This window comes from Trachemys scripta, chromosome 3, assembly GCF_013100865.1.
Source record: "Trachemys scripta elegans isolate TJP31775 chromosome 3, CAS_Tse_1.0, whole genome shotgun sequence".
NCBI classification, from domain to species: Eukaryota; Metazoa; Chordata; order Testudines; family Emydidae; genus Trachemys; species Trachemys scripta.
Genome location: NC_048300.1, coordinates 78,356,392 through 78,377,662, shown reverse-complemented (window position 1 = coordinate 78,377,662; position 21,271 = coordinate 78,356,392). Strand labels below are relative to the sequence as shown.

The 21,271-nt window shown below is 41.6% G+C and overlaps 1 protein-coding gene across 1 annotated transcript in view; it reads left to right on the top strand.

Moving 5' to 3' along the window:
- The window catches only part of C3H1orf198 (chromosome 3 C1orf198 homolog), a 32,781-nt gene extending 11,866 nt beyond the window's left edge, over window positions 1–20,915 (top strand). Inside the window, exons 3-4 of the mRNA XM_034765141.1 lie at window positions 14,519–15,061; window positions 18,284–20,915. Coding sequence (XP_034621032.1) covers window positions 14,519–15,061; window positions 18,284–18,340 — 600 coding nt within the window. The 3' untranslated portion in view covers window positions 18,341–20,915. The remainder of the gene's footprint in view (window positions 1–14,518; window positions 15,062–18,283) is intronic.
- The last annotated feature ends 356 nt before the right edge of the window (window positions 20,916–21,271 follow it).

The window sequence follows — 21,271 nt, the reverse complement described above, 5'->3', positions numbered from 1 at the left end:
TAGGAATCAACGTTTGAAAATCTTGTCTTTCAGTTTCTCAAAGGTTTGTCTGAGAATTGACTAATGTTTGTAAAGCAATTTGAAAATAAACAAACCCTTCTTAGATCATGATGATTATTATCAAGACATTGGAAATGGTGAGGAAGTTTTTAATCCTATAATCATCCTTTCCTGTCGCTTATATTTTGCCTTTACATGATTTTTCTGGTTTTATAAAATTGTCTTTCAAAACTTCAGTAGAGGGTACCAAAATGGATTAAAAGTTCTCAGCATGTCAGCCTGTATTTGTATGATACAGTGTTTGAATAGTTCTCTCTCCTGAGATCTCGGGCTGGAAAAGGAGGATCATTGCATATTGGGAGCAAGGCATGTTGTAAGAGCTGAATAAGGGAGACTTGTACAGCACTTGTCAATGTTACACCTCATAATAGCATAACTATTAATGCTATAATTCCATCAGTACTAAATTCAACCACAACAGCATTTATTAGGGTGATCAGATGTTCCGATTTTTATAGGGACAGTCCCGATTTTGGGGTCTTTTTCTTAAATAGGTGCCTATTATCCTCCACCCCCTGTCCTGATTTTTCACATTTGCTGTCTGGTCACCCTAGTGTTTATGAAATGATATACTCTTTGCTTTCATTTCAGAGAGAGTTTTGTGAAAGACTTGATAGATCTACCTGTTTTCAAAAGTAAATTGGTGTGGGAGTGTGTGTGTTTAAAACAACTTTTTTCTTGTCAAGGCAAATGAATGTTAAGTATTAAACAGCTTCAGAAGTTGTTGTAGTTCATGAAAATGCCTGAGCCATTTTTAGCTATGTTTTTGATGTGTGTTTACTCAAAAACTAGTTAAGTTCTTGCCTTGTCTTTTAAAACTTCTATTGGGTTACCAAAGTGAAACTGCAATGTACATAGTAAAGAAGGTTGATCATAGCAACACTTGGAAGGTTTTAATATAATAATCCTCTTAGTAGTGAACTATAACTCTGCTAAAGAAGAAACTTGTGCTCCCATATAGTTTACCTGCTGTATCATTACGAACTATGTAGTGACGCTTACAGGTGAAAATTGCCTTCTTTATGTGGGGTGAATTGAGTCATGGCCCATGGGTGGGGTTGTGTGAACTTCAATATGCAACTTGAAATATTGGTTTTGTTACAAAACTGAAACTCAGGTCAAGTTTGTGAATTTGAATCAGTTATGTTTCAAGAGGAATCCAGACAAAAATGTGAAGTTTTGACTGAGTTTGGCTTTGAGTTTTTTGCTTTGTCTGAACTTAAAATTCATAGTAAAATTCAGGGAGCATAAACTCATGAGAATGTAAATAGAACAAGTTCTTGTGAGCCTCTGTAAAGTGACACTGTGTATTGTATTGTTTCTGAGCCCAAAGGCCTCCTGATTTAACAATGTAGTTGTGGGTAGAAAAGTGCCAACTTCGTAACGTCTTATCTTAATTGTGTGTTTTGAGTCCTACTTGATTAGCTTACTGTCAAAAAACATTTTTTACTTCTGTCTGCCATGTTGACTTAATATATTGGGGTGGAAAGAGCAAGGTGGAATGTATTTGCCATCTGCATTGTCAGCTAAAAAACAAGTTAGTCCATTTCCAGAATCGTCTTTAGGAATCAAAGTGCTGTTGGTGATAGGAAGTGCAAATTTGAAAGTGTTGCATGTAGAAAGGACACCAATGATCGATAATAAATGGAAGGATATTGTCACTTTTTTGTACCCAGATTTGAGTCTTTCTTTCCTCTGTCATTCCCCTATTCCTCTACATGCACATTCCAGACCTCTTATTTATTTAAAAATAAACTGTTCTAGGTGTATAGTAGTAATACTAGCAATTTCAGTAGGATACATACCACTTTTCCTCCTCTGGAGGCAGTGTGGATCAGTGTCTAGAGCACTGACCTAGGAAATGGGAAATCCAAGTTCCATTCCCTACTCTGCCACAGACTTCCTATGTGACCTTGGGCAAGTCACTTAGTTTCTCTGTGCCTCCGTTCCGCATCTGTAAAATAGGAGAAACATACATTAAATACATTGTGAAGCACTTTGAGATCTGCTGATGAGAAGCACTATAGAAGAAAGTTCATTATTTATTATGTTATTATTATAAGGATCTCAAAGTATGTTAATGCACAAGTAGGCAATGATGTAATCCTAAAAACAGTTTTAACCAAATTATTATTATGCATTTGTCCACAAACTGTACTTTTGTACACTGGAGCTAAAACCAGACTGGCTGAAGTAATTTTAAAAAAAATAGATTACTAAAATGGTATTTTTGGTAGTGGTCGGGGCTGGGTTTGATCCTTTTTCATGCTGGTATTAGAACAATGCCAGCTACAAACAATGTTTTAAATGTTGTTGTTGCTAGTAAGTTGGCATGAATAGCACTGTTTCCATGATCAATGTGCGTAGCAACTTTGTTCCTATAAAACCTTACCATAGACTACTTAGAACAGTGCTATAAAATCATGCTATAGAGTTAGAGTTCTTAGGCCAAAAAATTCCTGTCTGCACTGGTAATAGAATTCATTTTCAGTACCTTGGTAGTGATAGCTGTATTCGGACATTGATTGTAAATAGCAATTTTAGTCTCAATGTAGTTAGATCCTTTGATAGGCAGAATATAATTTGTCAAAGTTAGATGTTGGCCAGATATTCTTTATTGCTAGGACTGAGTTTTTACTAAATACTAACCATATGGACATAAGACATATTTGGATTTAGGCCATACTTGTAATTGACAGTAAGTCAAAGATGCATTTGTGCCGGTGACTTTGCTGTTTCATATTTTGCAATATCAACTATCTCTGAAGTTATGTAATATGTATCTCATGTCCAAAATAAAATATATGGACTCAAAGTATTTTCAGTCTTGAATAACTGGTTGGTTGGTGTGTTTTTTTTTTTTTTCCTGTGGAGTTTTTTTTTAAACCTAGTGATGGTTCTTTGTTGGCTTAGAGGTTTTAATCCTTATCCTTGTTATATCATTGCTGTTATGCACGACTGTGCTATTTTGGCTCCATGCTTTTCTGTTTCTTTGTTCAGCAAGTTGAGGTCCTTATTTTAATTAATTTAATTATTTTTGTCTTTTGAGTAAACTGGGCTTTATTATTTTGCTTCTTAGTATACTAGGCACTGCTTAAAATGAGCTTTCTTTGACAGTGTTTCTGAAGCCTTTGTCTCAACAACTTAGATATCTTGAGACTGCCACGCCAAACTGTTTATTTTGGCAGTGCGCTCATCTGTTTAGTAAAATCCTACTCGTTTCTGGTAAGTGAATAAGATGTAAAAATAGCTCTTCGGTGTCTTTTAGTCTTTCCGTTTTTAGTATAGACTTTATGAACCAAGACCTAGTTTTATACAGTAAGATTATCTCAGGCTGTATAAGGGTATGGTGCACTCTTAACATGCACACTATGTGCCTGATGATCTCACCACCAAAATTGGTGTTTATCACCTTGTGCTTATGGCTGCATTGTGCTTATGTGGATTCTCACCTCCCTTTTAAGGTCTGTTTGCTTCTTTCTTTCTTTATTTAAAATTCTGGGGAACTTTAATTTCACTTTCAACTTTTTTGGAAAACTCTAACTTAAAATCCAGGCATTTTGTACTAATACTGAGCACTTTTATTGCCATTCATGCAAGGATTAAAAAATGTTTTACAAGTATTAATCTTTGCCAAACTCTTGGGAAATAAAAGGTGGTATACCGAGAAAATGAGGCCTGGATAGGTTGACTGGTATAAAATCACATAATGATTTGGCGGTGGAAATAGGAATAAAGTGAAGGAATCTTGACTTCCAGTCTCCTGCTTTCGCTGCTGGAAAGCTACTTCTTTCCATATGTGGCCATATTTTATACTTTCCTTTTAATATGAATTAATTGTAACATCTTTGCTTCAGTCCTTTAGCTTTTGTTCTTACACTTGTTGACATTAAGCTTTCCATTGTCACATCTGTGCATGCATAAGATTATTTATTATTATTATTTGAATGATAGCATCCAGAGTCCCCAATTTGAGATTGGGATGCCATCGTGTTAGGCATTGTACAAACATGTAACAAGAGACGGTCCCCAGGCAGAAGAGGTTACAAAAATAAACAAAACCGACAAAGGATGGGAGAAAGAAAGGATTTTTTCCATTTTACTGATGAGGAACTGAGGCGCAGAGGTTGACTTGCTCAAGGTCACACAGAATCTGTGGCAGAGCTGGGGAATGAATCCAGGCTTCCTGACTAGTCCTGTGCCTTAAGCATAAAACTTTCTTCTCTGAAGCCCGTTCTCCTAACATCCTGCATTGTTTACTAGAAGAAAGAAAGATGGCCATTAGCATAATGACTTCACATGTGCCAGTCCTTCATTGTAAAAGCATCTTGTTGAGAATAGCTTGGCCTCCAAAGTGTTTAACACAAACCTAAATGCACAGTAGGTCTATCTTGCAAAACTAAGAAAGGCAAACATAGAGTGTCCTCTTTTACAGATTATCTACTACAGGAAACTTGATTGAATGTAGTTAAGAGCCATCTGTCATGTCATTAAGGCTGCGATTCTTTCATGAAGGTTGCGGAAGTCACGGATTCCAAGACTTCCACAACCTCCGTGACTTCCACAGCGGCTGATGTGGCTGACTTCAGGGTCCCCAGGGCCAGCTGCTCGGGCACCCCACGGCCAGTTGCACCGGCTGCTGCTGGAGCCACGCGGGGCCAGCCACTGCTCAGGAGGCCATAGGCAGCTGGTTCTGGGGACCGCCCTAGCAGAGGCCAGTGCAGCTGGTCCCACGGACCACCCAAGCAGTGGTCGTGGGGGCGGCCCTAAGGAGTGTCTGAGCAGGGCGCCCAGCTCCAGGGACCACCCAGAGGCTGTTCGAGAGTGGTCCCTGGGAGCAGCGGCCAAGGGACAGTCAACCCCCAGCACTGGAGTAGAGCCCCACCCCAATGGGGTCCCCCGAGCAGCAGGACCCCAGAAGTAGAGTTTTAGTCACTGGTGTTTTTGGTAAAAGTCATGGGCCGTGAATTTTTATTTATTGCCTGTGACCTGTCCATGGCTTTTACCAAAAATACCAATGACTAAATCTTAGCCTTAGTCATGATTAGGGCCTACCAAATTCACAGCTGTGAAGAATGCATCATGGACCGTGAAATCTGATCTACCCTGAGACCCGATTTTATGGAGTTGGGCAGCCAGAGAGCAGTGGCTGCTGGTGGGAAGCCCAGCTCTGAAGGCAGATTCGCCGCCAGCAGCAGCACAGAAGTAAAGGTGGCATTGGATGGGGTGGGTATGGCCTTACATGTGGGCAAGAGGGCAACCGCCAGTGCCCCATGGTAGGGTGATGCTATGATCAATCTCCCCCGCCACACACAACCAGCCCAAGGCCCCTTTAATTACCAAGTGCTGGGTCTGGAGCTGAGGAGGGGCAGGGCTGAGGGTGCCCCAGCTGGGGGCTCCTACTGTGTGCCAGGCTCCAGCTGCTAGTCCCAGATGGACTGGGGAGGGACAGGACCACGGGTTGCTCCCGAGGCTGGATCAGACCCGTTTCTGGGAACCTCCCTCGACTGCTGGCTGGGAGTCCAGGTCTGAAGGCAGCGCTGCCGCCAGCAGCAGCACAGAATTAAGGGTGGCAGTATCACAGCCCCCCTACAATAGCCTTGCGACCCCCCTAACCCAATTTTGGGTCAGGACCCCCATGGTTACAATACCATGGAATTTCAGATTTAAATATCTGAAATTTATTATTTTTAAAATCCTATGACCATGAAATGGTCCAAAATGGACCGTGAATTTGGTAGGGCCCTAGTCATGATGTTTGCATTACAGGATTGGCAGGGCTAAATGGCAAAAGATTTGAAAATGAAATGCATAGCTGGAAAATAGTCTTTTTTATCCTTCTATAACCTTTGTTCTGGTTTTCAAAGTGATGGGTTTTGAACCAGAAACCTGATCTCCTGAAACTTGAAAGAAGAGGAGTGTGACAGTTCTTGGGGTATGTAGGACTGTGTGTCATGTTGTTACCTCCTGCTTCCAGCATGAGGGAGTCTTGCCTGTGCATCAGCTTCCAAACACCACCATCCTTTTAGCCACTCAAGCACCCTCCTCTGAGCTATGCCCAGCTTAACAATAGGTGCAACCTGGTCCCTGAGTCTCATTGAATCGTTCCCATGTGGTATCCAGCTCCTGACACGGGTTACTCACTGAAATTGCAGATCCTCGACCCTCAGTGTAGTGTACTTCAGTTTACTAGTTTTACCTTAAATCACCACTCCTGTAAAGTCTCACAGCACTTGTGAGTACTTATGGTAAAACAAAAGTAGGTTTAGTTAAGAAAGAATGGAGATTTAACTTAGAAACAAGAATATGTGGTGGAAACAAATGATTACTATACAAAACAAAATCATAAAACATGAACCTGGGATTCAGGATTGTAGAATCTCTCCAGGGTAGTATTCCTAAGTGACTTTGTAGTGGCACACAAGGGCCTAGTCTTCACTTACCGGCTGGTCCGGAGGCTCGCCATCGATGTTCTGGGATCGATCCCGGAAGTGCTCACAATCGACGCCGGTACTCCAGCTCGCCGAGAGGAGTACGCGGCGTCGACGGGGGGAGACTTCCGGCCGCGTCTGGACCGCGGTAAGTCCGGAGTAAGGTACTTCGAATTCAGCTACGTTATTAACGTAGCTGAATTTGCGTACCTTAGTCCGAAGTCCGGACTAAGTGTAGACCAGCCCAAGGTGAATATCCTCAGTGCTATGGCAGTAACAATCTGCTTGGCATGATCAGAGCAGTTTATGGCCTTTCACTCTCACCCATGGTAACTGTTTTATAATTAGTCCCATGATGATTGTGTTCTGCATCGTTTGATAAGACAGAGCACTCCATGAATTAATCGTGGAACTACAAGACTGAGGTTATCAGTTAAGTGTTGCTCTCCTGCATGTAAATTGTGTAGGATGTGTAAAGCCACTAAATTGATCCAGTTCTCTGGAGAATTCAGATGCTAATCCATGAATCAGTTCTGTGTAGCAGGCTGCTGACCAGTGCAAAGCAAAATGTGCACTATGACAATTAGCTCCCAAGTTAAGAGTCACACTTTTAATTTTTACAGATCTCTGAAAAATAGGAGTTGGTTTTGTGCAAGAAATGCAATATCAACACACTCTCCCTTTGAACTCCAGGGAAGTTTCATGTGTACAAGGAGTGCAGAATTGGGCCCCAACACATTCCGAGTGAAAGTGAGATCTTATGGGATTATATTTATACCTGAGGATACCATCTCATGTATTTAAAAAGATAGACTGACACGTGATGTGCAATGGGAATAATGTTAATGCATATAATCTTTAGTGAGCCTCAAAAGTAAGACTTAACTATTTTTAGTTAAATGTAATTGGAATAGCTGATCAGTGCTGTGGTACACCAAACCTTTAGGTCAGGGGTGGGCAAACTTTTTGGCCTGAGGTCCGAATTGGATTCTGAAACTGTATGGAGGGCTGGGTAGGGAAGGCTGTGCCTCCCCAAACAGCCTGGCCCCTACCCCTTGCCCCCTATCCAAATCCTCCCACTTCCCATCCCCTAATCGCTCCCCCGGGACTACACCCTCATCCAAACCCCCTTGCTCGCTGTGCTCTGACTGCCCTGATCTCTGTCCACACTCCCACGCCTATCCAGCCGCTCCCTGTCCCCTGACTGCCCCCTGGGACTCCCTGCCACTTATCCAACCCCAGTCCCCGCCCCCCCCCACCCCTTTACCATACCGCTCAGAGCACCAGAACTGGCAGCCTCACCGCCCGGCCGGAGCCAGCCATGCCTCCGCACAGTCTAGAGCACCTGGGCAGGCTGGCAGCTCTCGCAGCTGCGCTCCCTGGCACGAGCACGCAGCCCAGCTGCCCAGAGCGCTGGTGGCACAGCAAGCTGAGGCTGCGAGGGAGGGAGGACAGCAGGGGAGAGGCTGGGGCTAGCCTCCCTGGCCAGGAGCTCAGGGGCTGGGCAGGACGGTTCCGCGGGCTGGATGTGGCCCGTGGGCCATAGTTTGCCCACCTCTGCTTTAGGTTATCAGTAATGTGCCAGGTGTAAAGGGCTGAAGGCACTTCAGCTGCTAGACCTTGTAGGCACTAGCCCTGATGGGTCACAGTAAGCAATAGCAGTTCTTGTTTTGGCCTCTGGGGCAGTCCAGTCGAGGGTTAGAGCTCTTCCGGGCTAGTGCCTGGGGTGCCCTCTCCAGTCCAATCTCTATTCAGAGCAAATAGGAGTTTGCACATTTCCAGGCCAGGATCAGTTGTTTGTGTATCCTCATTGGGAGATCTCTGTACCAGCTCCTTGCCCAGCCTCTGCTCTTGCCCATATAGCCACACAGACATGGTCCTGGCTGCATTTTCAACATCCTGCTTCACAGCAGTTTCCTGGCTTCTGATGCAGCCTAGGCCATATCTACACTACAGACTTTGGTCAACGCAAGTTATGTTGGCATAAAGCCACTGCAGTTAGTATATCGCTCATGCATGTGCATTCTTGGCACGTTGCGCTGGTGCTGTGCATATTCACCAGGAGTGCTTGTGTCGATGCACAGTGTGATGTACCATCAGTGTGCAACTCGCCATCAAGTGCACTGTATTTTGGGAAATTTTGGCAATATGTGGTGGGGTAGAAACGAGTCATGCAGGTATGACTGGAGCAAGGTGTCAACTTCCCAGCATGTAACAGTCTCCACCCCATAATTTTTATGTCTTTTTTTTTTTTTTTTTTTTTTTAAATCCCACAAACCTGCATGGCACTGTTTGCTGTTTGCCATCTCTGACAGAAGCATTGAGCCCCCACAGCTCTGCACTATTGTCATGAGTGTTGCAAACACAGGACATGTGATCCTCCAGTATTTGCAAAGCAGTAGAAAGAGCCACAGGATGACTTTGTGGAGGACAGATTGCTGTGGAACATAGTAAGAACCAGTTCAAGGTGGTTGTAGTGTTCACGGAGCAGCTGCAGGTGATGGAGCACCACTTCTGGGCCCAAGAAATAAGCATTGACTGGTGGGATTGCATTGTAATGCAGGGTTGAGATGAAGAGCAGCAGCTGTAGAACTTTTGGATGCACAAGGCTACGTTCCTGGATCTGTGTACTTAGCTCGCCCCAGCCGTCCAGGGCAGGGACACAAGAATGAGAGCTGCACTAATGGTTGAAAAGTGAGGGGCGATTACTCTGTGGGAACTTGCGGTGTTGGATTGCTACCTGTCAGTGGGAAATCGTTTTGGAGTTGGAAAATCCATTGTGTAGTCCATTGTCATGCAAGTGTGCAGAGCCTTAATTGTCTCCTGCTATGTAGGACTGTGACTCTCAGCAACGCGTAGGACATGATGGATGGATTTGCAGCAACTGCAGTGGAGTAGTAGATGCCTTATTACTTGAAACCACTTGAATCCTACTTTTTATACTTAATAAAATCACTTTTGTTTATTAATGAACCCAGATTAAGTGATTAATACCTGGGGGAGCAAATAGCTGTGCATCTCTCTCTGTCAGTGTTATAGAGGGCGGATAATTTATGAGTTTACCCTGTATAAGCTTTATACAGAATAAAACGGATTTATTTGGGGTTTGGATCCCATTGGGAGCTGGGTGTCTGGATGCTGGAGTCAGGTAACTTGCAGAGCTGTTTTCACTTAAAGCCTGCAGCTTTGGGGGCATGGCCCAGACCCTGGATCTGTGTTGCAGCAGGGTAGCGTGTCTGGCTCAACAAGGCAGGGTTCTGGAAGTCCCAAGCTGGCAGGGAAAACAGGCTCAGGGGTAATTTCAGCATGTCAGGTGACAGTCCCAAGGGGATCTCTGTGACTGAACCCATCACAGCCACAAATATTCCTATTTTTACACCAGCCCACCTTGCCATAGTACATCAACAGAAAGGGCTACTTTTCTATGGTTATGCAAGTATGGCTCACATTAGTGCTGGCTCGTCAGGGAAGGTGCATGATGCTCACATCTTTAAGAACACAGGACTGTTTAGAAAGCTGCAAGCAGGGACTTTCTTTCCTGACCAGTGGATTACCATTGGTGATGTTGAAATGCTAATGATGAAACTGGGGGACCTAGCCTACTCCTTGCTCTCCTGTGTCATGAAGCCATATGCCAGCCACTTCAACAGCACCAAGGCAAGATTCAACTACCAGCTCAGCAGCTGCAGAATAACAGTTGAATACATTTTTGGTAGATTAGATTGAAGGGAAGCTGGTGTTGTTTACTTACAAGATTGGATCTCGGTGAGAAAAATACCCCAATGGTTATAGCTGCCTGCTGTGTCCTGCATCATATCTGTGAGGCAAAGGAGGAAAAGCTGCTGCCGGAGTGGAAGGCAGAGGTCGAGTGGCTGTCTGAGTTCAAACAGCCAGACACAAGGGCGATTAGAAGAGCACAACATGGAGCTATGTGGCTGAGGAAAGCCTTAAAAGAGAACTTTATCAGTCAGAAACAGTGATGTGGTGTGATGGACTGTGCTCTACCTGCCCAAAAGTTTTGGGGGCTTTTAGGAATTGTGTGGTGCTTGGTACACATCTATGAATATAACACTGCCGATGCACCTATTAATTTTTCAGTGCTTGCTGTACATCTATGATTATTACACTGTTTGCCCACAGAACTCATAGGATCAGTGACACTCTCAGTAGCACTAGGCATTCTGCACATATGTTTTGAAGTAATAAAGATGAATTATTTACAGAATAATACATTTTTATCGTGTACCAAAACCAGTGCAATAAAAACTCTGAAATAAATTAATAAACAGAACTTAAGGGGAAAGAACATTTATGTCCATTTCTGTTCATTTTGGCTGCACATACACTGACCTGTGAAAGCCACACTTGCTGTAAGTGAAGATGTGGTTGTCCTTACTGTCCCGAACGTGGAGTGGTAGGGGTAGGGCCGTGATGCCACATGGTGTGTTGGGTGTATAGGGAAGTGCTAAAATCGAGTTTTCCGTTGACTGCAAAGGGAGGTGAGCCGGTGGTTATTAAACCTATAGATCAGCAAGAGTCTGTAGCATCTATGCTGTTATAGAAACCCCATTTACATCTCCCTTTCCTTTTCCTGCAGGGCCTCCTCGGCCTTTCTCTTTTCCACTTTTTTTCCTTCCCCTCATTGTCTTTAGCATTTACCCTCCAGGCCCTCCGCTCACTGTCCATGCAGCACTGGCTTGCAGGATCTCACTGAACATCTCCTTCCATGTCCTCATCCTTCTCCTTATCTGCCTCAGGTGTTCTGCAGATGAGGAGGGGGAAGCCCTGAAGACCACAACAGTGGCAGCTACAGATAAAACACATAGAGGTATCATTGTATTTATAGTCACAACGGAAAGCAAAAGTTAAGATTCAGAACTCTCTTGCCTTGCTCCCCTGAGGTTTAAAACAAGACATGCTTTCTGACATTTCAGCTTTGGAGCACCTGTGCACAGTACAGTTCTCCAGTCCTAGCTATAGTGAATATGGCTTAGCAGAAGATATGGGGGTGGGAAGGGGGGGATGAGAAGGGAATTGTTCAGCTGCATGAAACAATCAAATTTCATCCCCTATTTCCATGGGTACAAGTACTGGGCAGTGGCTCTGAATACTGGCACTGTTTTCCACAGGCAGTGCTGATTTTAGCTGATATCTTGAGGTAGCAAAGATACAGAGCACAGCTGCTTGTGGCATCCTGAAGCCACTCTGGCCCATATGCTGCTAGTCCGTTAGCTTAGTCAGGCACCATTGCAGTTATTGCTGAGTGGCATGGGGAAGTGTCCTATCATGGAGGAAGAAATAAGGCTTTCATCCCTAGAAACCATGATTGCAGAGTGCCTACATGAAAATTTCATCAAGATCTCTCAGGAGGATTCAAGGGCCATCCCTGTGTATATAAACAAAGTACTCTGCACGGCCCCCCTCCCTAACTCTACAGGGGAATGAAAAGCAGATACCAACTCTACCTCTCTTTGTTGTACTGCTACCTCTTCTAGTACAAGTAAATTAATGAAAAGTTGCTTCTGTGTCCTGCTGTGTTGGTCTGGCACCATCTGTACATCTAAACATTGTAATGGAAAATGCATTCACACACTATCTGAAGTTCCTTCCCATGCTCAGCTTCTGGGACTGACTGGATTGCAGTGGAGTCTTGAACAGATCCTGGCTCACAGCATAGCTGGACCCCTCTTTCCCCCCGGTCACATGTCACCCATCCTCCTCCACCACTGCCTCACTATTCATGGCAGAGGTTTGTATTTCAAGCTCCACGAAGGTATCCCCATTGGTCTGTAAGGTGCTAGTGGGGTCTCTGCCAAGTATGGCATGCAACTCATTGTAGAAGCTTCAGGTCTGCAACTTGGCATCAGATTGAATGTTGGCCTCCCTGGCCTTCTGGTACGCCTGTTGCAGTTCCTTTGCTTTCACTTGGCACTTCTGCTGGTCCCTCTCATACCCTTTTGCCTGCGTCCCCGACACAATCTGCCCATAGACATGCCCAGTCATGGAGCAGCTGTAGAAATGTGGGTGCACAACCTCTTCTCCCCCACAGGCCCAAGAGATCCAATATCTCTCCTTTCTGCTCCAGCAAGAGCATGTATGCAGCATCGTAGGTTGGGCAATTGCGTGCAACAATGAAGAGCTACTAGGTGTGCTCACCAAGCTCAGCAGTCAGGGAAGGGCATTTCAAAAATTCAAAGGGTTTTTAAAGCACGGGAGGGGGCCTTCCCATCTCTCTGACTCCCTGGGCAGTGGAGTTCACAATTGTGACCAGAGTGGTCAATGTTGGGCATTGTGGGATAGCTCCTGGAGGGCTGTTAGGGTCAATACAGGTCACGTACTGTCTATGAGTGCACTGTGCCAAGCATGACTCAACATTGTTCGGGGAGGTGGTATTACTACATTGTCATAACTGCTCTCACAGTGGTAGGAGACAAATTTGAATGCAGACCCATGCCAAGGTCAATGCCAAGTAACTATGTCAACCTATCTTCGTTGTGTAGACCAGGCCTTACTCTGGCTTCAGCTCCCTCTGTGTTTCACTCTGCACGTCCGTTCCCTGCAGCTCCTGGATAACCATGATGCTGCTGCTTCCCAAAAGTGTCCAGTCACTTCCTGGTTCATGGTCTTTTCGTGGAGTTTCTGAATCTGCTTTCTTTACTTATCTGGCCAGAAAACAGCAAATGTGCAGTGGGGCAAGGGTTGGTAGAAATTTTAGTCTAATGCTTGGCAAATTTGTCACAGAAGGTTCGTGTTGGAAGAGGGATACCATCCATGCTCTTCTAAAAACTCATTTTACAAAACTCCTTACATTTCCCATTAAGACCATGTAGTGTTAGGTTTGTAATGATTTTATAAATCTAATTTACTTACCGTTTTTGCTGTTTGTTTACTGTTTGCATTGGACAATATAACTAGACTTGTTTCCCTTTCTGGCATTCATTACAGTACTATTTTGTTCTGGATCATAGCACTGCAAAGAAATATTTAAGTAAAAACATGTTCTCTGAAACATGACATGAAAGCATTTTAATGTGTAAGTTTTGTAAAACCAGTCTTCTACAAAATCTAAATTGTCTCTCTCAAATTATTTGTGCCCTTTGGAGTACTGTCGGGGTACCAGCAACATATTACAGTAATAAATTACTCATAAGTAAAGTAACTAATGCGATTGTTGCTTTTCAAAGTCAAATCGCTACTGACAATCTTTACACTATTTTTGAAAGATCATTTGTCTCACCAACTGTAGCTGTGTTTTCTCTAATTCCCAAGAGATCTCATTTTATCAATGGATAATTACACTGAGGGTAGTAGTACAAAACAATATAACCACAATGTTACAAAATGTTGTAACTGAAATAAGTATACATTTGTTGCTTTTTATAAAGCTGTTGCTTTTAATTTTAAAAACAGACTGATAAAATGCCTGTTACTATTTAATTAGCATGTATAGTTAAATAAATATGGCCCACTATTTCAGAATTAGATGAAGTTGTAATGTCTAACCCATTATTGGACCTTCAATGAAGGTAATGGAAACTTGTTTGCCTGATACACAACATTATAAAATTTCTCAGTTTAGAGGTCCTATTAAAGGTACTTTCTATGCCTTTCTAAACATATCATTATCCTTTAAATAGTTCTATGTGGATTTATAACACTTTTTCATTGCACTATAATGTCTGCATATGCCACTGTCTATTCTTGGACAGAATCAGATTGCTCAAATGTGTGCGATTACCTCCCCTCTAATGTGTTGTCTGCAAAGGGGTTCTAAGACTTAATTCTGTCAGTTTCTTCATCCAGTAGTTCGGGGGGGTAGAAACTTGGAAGAAAACTGCCTTTCTGTTGGTTGGTCCTGTTCTAAAAGCCCTTTGGCACGGGTGCAAATATTAACATATATATACGCACCATCCTTGTAGTAACTTAAATAGCCAATTACACGCCTCTGATCTCAAACATAATGTAATTATTTTTGCCTTTGTAAAGAGATTTGAAATACGTTTTTTTTTTTCCTTTAATCCCTACAGAGTCAAATGGAATTCAGTGTTGCATCTCTGTCTATACAAGAACAAGGTTCACAAAATGAACAGAGGCAGCAAGTCAAAGCAGCTTCCGGTGTCCAGGCCCCCAAATCTTCTCAGGGTAATAAGGCACCTAGCTCCGATGGGCTAATACCAGCCAGGAAGGAAGAAGAGTCATCTTTCTGGAAGATAAATGCAGAGCGCTCAAAGGTTGAAGGCAAACAGTCTGAGTTCCAATCCTTGACCCCCAGCCAGATCAAATCTATGGAGAAAGGAGAGAAATCCCTTCCAACATATTACAGGCAAGAGTCTGCTCCAAAAGAGACAGTTAAAGCTGAGAAGTCCAGCATAGCTAAACAAGAAAATTTTGTTACCCCAAGCCTTCCTGCCACATCCCTAGAATGGGAGAAACCTCGACCCAGTCAGCTCTCTACTAGCACTCCAGATGACATCTTTCTTCCTGAGCAACCAGAAAAACTGACATCTGCAGGGTCAAAAAATGAAAATGCCGATGGCACGATGCTTTCAGACCCACAGACATTTGGACAGGTAAGGACCACTATTTAATCCATTATCTTTAATTTTTCAGAGTATGCAACACAAGTTCAATGAGGTCACTCAAGAAGATTAGGGATTTTTTGGAGCACTAAACCTTAGCTAAGCTTGTTGTCTTTTTTTTTTTTGCTGCGGATTGAAGAAATCCATTCAACCAATGCACTAATTTGTCTATTTCTGTAATGGGTATTTTTAATATAGTAATACCTAATATTGTATAGTTACATAATGCCTCTTATCCAGTAAACACTCAAAACCAATTCACCTCTGAAATGGCAATCCTTTCTGAATAGAACACAGCAGCTGATTAAAGACAAACCACACAACAGTTAAGATAGTAAATGAGAGTATACCATACCCAGTTGAAACTAAGGAACATTTAGGGTTATTTTTCACTTGGAATAGCAAGTCTCACACTCATTTGACACTCCTGTAGTTTAAAGCTTTTCCAAGTGAAACTAGAAATTAGAGGTACTTGGGTGAAAAAGGGAGGTGTTCTGTAAACTAAAGACAGCATAATAGAGAGATGAGTTGCAGCAGCTGGGAAGCAGCGAGATTTGTTTTTAAAACTTTCCCCCCTCCCTGTGCTGCCCAGCCATCACTTCCCCAGTGGAACCGCTTTCAAATGCATTCTGTTGAAAAGGCTAAAGCAGGAATAGAGCAAGTTCGTGATCGCCTTTTCAACTCAAAAACCATCTTGAAAGCAACTCAGCTGCCTGTTAGGAACTATTTGAAAAGCAGCTGCTCATCTGAGAAAAGGAAAGGCACAATAGGATATGATTTTGGTTAGCATCCCAACCTAAGTAATGGGGAGAGGAAGGAAAGAAATATGAAGTTTAAAAACCAAATATTAGGAAAGACGCCTCCCCTTTTTCACTGTTACCTCTTCCTGCTTGTGTGGTGATGTCTCCTGGAGAGACAGGAGATATACAAGACAAACAGATATACAAGTTCTACTATACAGGAATCACTTCAACCACCATTGTAATGAATTTTGTATCCTTCAAGGCAGACGGCCCTCAGATAACTATTACATATATAAAATTTTATACAACAAATACTGTAACAAATTATTTTGGCACTGAAAAGTTTTCTTTAAAAATCACACTAAGGAGATGTTAGTAACAATTCAATAATTAAGGTTACATTGAGATTTGCACTTAAAGCAGGATTAAAAGCCCAATTTTGCATTTGTAATTATTGAATGTAGACTCTAAATTTGACACAATAACTCTTCAGAAGACAATTGAATTTTCTGTTTTAAAACCTTCACTTGAAATTTCACCCTGTTTTCTGTCATTTCTTTAGGTTTTTTTAGCTAAACAACCACAGTTCCCACAAACTCCAAACTTCATAACCTTGTATTCTGATAATAGCTCAGATGCAGGCCATTTTTGAAGCATTACATTTAAACATCTATTTTGGAGAGCCAAAATTAGATAACGGCTCAGGTGTATCAGCTACTACAGTTTTTTGATGCAACCAGCCTGGCTCACTAACTTAGAGCAAGTCTGAAAAACGAGATGGGGAAATTCATGAATTTTTGCGTGGTCTGTTTGCCAAACACGACTTGCTTGCTGTGCTCTGCATATGACCCTGGTGATCCAGGGAGGCAGGCTGGGCAAACGGGAGATATGGGGGTATTCTATGGGGAAGAGATGGGGTTTTAAGAGGTCATGGGGGAGGCATGCAGGGAGGCTGGGAGGGAAGAAACTCATGGGCAAATGCTGGGGTGATGGGAACCAGGGCTGTGCTCAGAAGCTGGTTTGAGAGAGGAGCCTATTGTGTCTGCATCAAGGTATTGGAAGAGCTCCTCTGACACTGCTTCCTTTTCTCCTGGGTGCACAAAGGCAGCAGTGTTGGGAAAGCCAAGTGTCTCTGCTGTGGTGTCTGCATTAAAGGCTCTTCATGGCACTGTTGGTGCAGAGGCACTGGGTTCTGAGGCGTTTCACATGGCCTAAGTCCACTTTAGCCCCATCCCCTGCTCTTCCAGATGGCCATCTACCATCTGTCTATAATCCCAAAGATGTGTGTGCTATGGGTGGCAGAGGAGACTTACATGAGGTTGAGAAGGCAAACTGGAGTGTAGATGTGGTAGTGAATATCTTAACTACTTATTTCATTGCTTGCTACAGCTTGCCTCAAGGGGCTATGCACTAATACATTCTAGTATTTGTTTGTGGTGCATCACTATACACCTCAGGTAGTGAAGGTACTTGGTTTACAGCCTCATTCCTTACAGCAGATCAGAGATAAGCCATTTTATTTGTGAAATTTGTAGGGAGGTGATGTGAGGCCACAAAAGTCCAAGTTGCACACCCTGCTCAATATTTATCCAACTGCCAAAACTTATGAAAAATGTTTAGGAAGCTATTTCTTTTTTTGAAAAGGGGGGCAGGGGAGTTTCTCTCCCTGCAAATAAATATTGGCAGAAGTGTGTATTAATGGCCAGTTATAAAATACCCTGTCATAGTAACTTGTGTTGGATGTTAAGGTTTTTTTTTTTTTTTTTTTCCCCCTAATTGGTTCAAATATGATTGTCTTGACCCCAAAGTGATTCTTCTTGGTCAAAATTTCAGTGCATCAACAGGGAAGTCAGTATGGGGAATCTTGTGTTGCATATGTTTTGTAAAAAGATGACATCTCCAGGGTAATTGACTTTCAGAAACCCTAAATTCATTTTATGATGGCAGCAAATCTGAGGGGTACAAAAAGTGTGTAAGATTTCAATATTTCAATTAAATTTCTTAGTAGTGGCCTTCTGGACTTGGAAGCATGTGGGTAGATAATGTTGTTCTTACATAATAAGTAATCTGTTTGAATCAGAATGTACAGTTGATGGGTTATGTATGTTTTCTCCTCTTCTCCCCCCCCCCCCTTCTGTCCTGAAAAATAATCATAATGTGAGTTAGCAAGAAGGAATAAAGAAATTCTTTGACCAGTAGAACACACAGTATTACTCTGATAATTGGAAATACCTTTTTGCACCTCAGTCATATGTGGGTTACATATGTCTAGTATTTTCCAGTGCAGATGCTTTTCAAGCATGCAGGAATATATGGGAAGAAAGTGAAATGGTGGTAGACTCTCTGCCTTAATTTATGGACTTTAAACATTTTATTTACACTCTTTTAGATCTAAGGGCCAGTCAATTCATTTGATCCTGTTATTTGTAGCATTTTCTTTAAATCATCTAATTTTGTGTTTCTCTTACAGATTAATACAAGCAATGTTATCTTGAAGACTGGCTTTGATTTTCTAGACAACTGGTAAAGATAATGCAAAATAGTTCAGATCAATTTTTGGAAAGAAAAAGGGGCATCTTTCTCTTTGTATGTTAAGTTACTCGCATCTGTGTTTTTTTTTTTTTAAAAGTTTCAAACTCAATGTTGGCTTTGTATAAACATTTTTATAAGACCAGATGCAATTTTGTATTTTAAAATGATTCAGTGATAGAAGTGTGGTCTCATTTTGGATTTTTTTTAATGTCTGTTACAAGTTGAATAGTTATTGAATTGGGGGGAATAATTTTCTACCAATTTATGTATTAAGGACACACACAAAAAACCCTGATCAAAACCTGTATATTTAAAAGAGTGACTCTACAAAGAACAGGTTTCTATTTTCAGTAGCAACCTAGCCAGCATGGCTCAAACAATTCCATAGGTCACTACAAAAATCAAAATGTGGTATTACTCTAAATAAGCTACCAAAACGACAGTCATGCCTCCTTCAGGTAACTGTATAATGAAAAAAGGCATGGAAAAATAAGCATATTAAACATTATATTAACTTTGTATATTTTATATTTAGTTTGTCAGTAATTTCTCTACCACTAGTTTTTGAGAAGGGGGAAGGGTTTTGCCACAAGAATTGGTCTAAAATAGCACTGCAGCTGTACTCAAGAGGTGGAATAAAGTCTGTTTTTGAGGAAATATTTGTAAAACACAGGAATATTACTTGGTTTGGATTACAGAGTGGAGGGAAAAAAAACAATCTTCAGGGAAATGCAAACCTACAAAAGTCACTGCTTCCCTTGGTACGGTTTATAACTCCTGCTTGCAGAAATATTGGAATAAAACACCAGTTTCTCCAGGAGTAGACACTACAGCCTAAGTTTGTTCAGTAAACTGATATAATTTGTGGCAAAGCTGAGCAATAAGGCTCTTTGCACTCTTTTAAAACAGCCATTCCTCTTGAGAACAAATCAATCTAGTTTCTGGTGCTCTTTCCCCTTGTGGATGCATACATTCTCCGTGATGTCCAACATCTAGATGATGATTGCTCCTGAGCTAGAAATAAAATTGGGGGGAGAGGAGAGAGATGGGGCACTTGGCAAGCTGGGTTTCCTGTTCTATTTTTGAATGATCCCCAGCTCTAGTCTCAGTTTTCTATACTGAACACCAGCTATCATTTGAACTGCCATCTCTGAAATGCAGCATGATTTACACACTGATTCTCACTGTGTTTACCTTGCCTTGAAGCCTTAATTCCCCTTACGCACAACCAGTGAATGGTCTCTCTGATGCCGAAGACTTACGACCTTTCATTTTTACCTCAGTAAGTGGTTCCCAGAATGTTTGTTTGCGGTAGCTGGCAAAACCTGACTCATTTTCTGTACTGAGTCCATGCCAAGGCTAATTGATGGGTAGTCTCTACCTACTAGATTATAACTCCCCTAGACCTCCCTTGGGCTGACATTTGACAGTTTGTAATCTTTAACAGTGGCAGTTAGATTGTGAAATGTACTGGTTCTTTCTGGGGAATGTTGTCCTATATGATCTAAGTGTTTAAAAAAAAATTCCAACTCTTCCAGTACCTAGTCTACAAATTAATATAATCCTGTATTGCTTGCTTTGTAGACAGACATATGTTGGTATCAACAGTAGTAAAAAGTTATTCACTACAGCCTAATGAAAGACTAATTTCAAAATCTAGCCTTGTTCAAAACAAATACCCACTTCTAGTAATAAAATGAACTGAAGATGAAACCTCATTCAATTTTGTTTAAGTGGTAAATTGCCACACATACTTAAGTTAAGTGTATTTAGTAGCATAGCCTTAATAGTTCAGAAGTTTCTTTACTTTCTTTCATTCCTCTCTGATATGTACACCCACCCCTCAAAAAGCTATAAAATGGGTCTTGTATTAGCACGCTGCAGTTCCTTTTATTTTTGCCAGTTTTCTAGGAGCCTGGATTATATTTACAACTTTTGCTGTTCAGTTTAATATTTCTAAATGACTTTTGTTGGAGCTGTTACACTCATCTCACATTAAAATTATAACTTGAGCACAAATTCTACAGGTGTAAAGTAGTGCAGATTAGTACTTTTTTTTTTTTTTTGTAGACTAAGTCCTTGGAATTTTTTTTTAAACTGCTGAATGACACTAACATGCATTTCACAGGTATTAATAGAACTTCAAGTCTATGTGTTTTCTATTTGTTGAAATATTTGGCTACACAATATATGCATTAAATCGAAGCAGGAGGCATAAACTTTAACTTTACTTCAATAGTTGTAGCTCTTTAAGAAATTTTCCACAATGGTGGGAGGAGCATTCTTATACATCTCTGCTAAAACGATGAAAAATGTATAATCTGCTTTGATCTGTGCTCTTTCTTCCCCTCCTCCTTTGGTGTACTGCATATTGTACACGTTGGGACCAGCTGGTAGAACATACTGCAAAAAATTTGCTCATCCCAATAGATTTTTCCTTGCTATGCTCTGATGAGAGTTAGTGCTCCTCCCTTTCTTTGATATGTTTTTATTAAAAATTCTTACAGAAAAATTGTACTTGGTCACATTTTATATTAACAAACCTATTAATAAATCCACTTTAAACAATGTTTTTATTGCTTGTTTTACTGTACTTTGCTGGCTCCTTACCTCCCCTCCAGCAGAATAGAAGAATATATTTGGTAACTATATATTGTATTGTAGGGGGAAGATGACCTAGAATTAGCAGACTTGAAAAATTCTGAACTTTCAAAAATATAGGTATTTTACCCTGCCATCTTTCTGATAATTGTATGTATTTAATACTACACAAATGTAATAAAAATTTAGAAAAAGCAGTAAAGTTTTTTTTTTTTTTTTAAACTTTAGAATGATGCCTCATTTTAGGAACAGCTGTGATGTTCTCCAGTAGGATGAGGGAGGAAGATAATTAAATGCAGGGTTTAGTACAGATCTAGTTTAATTA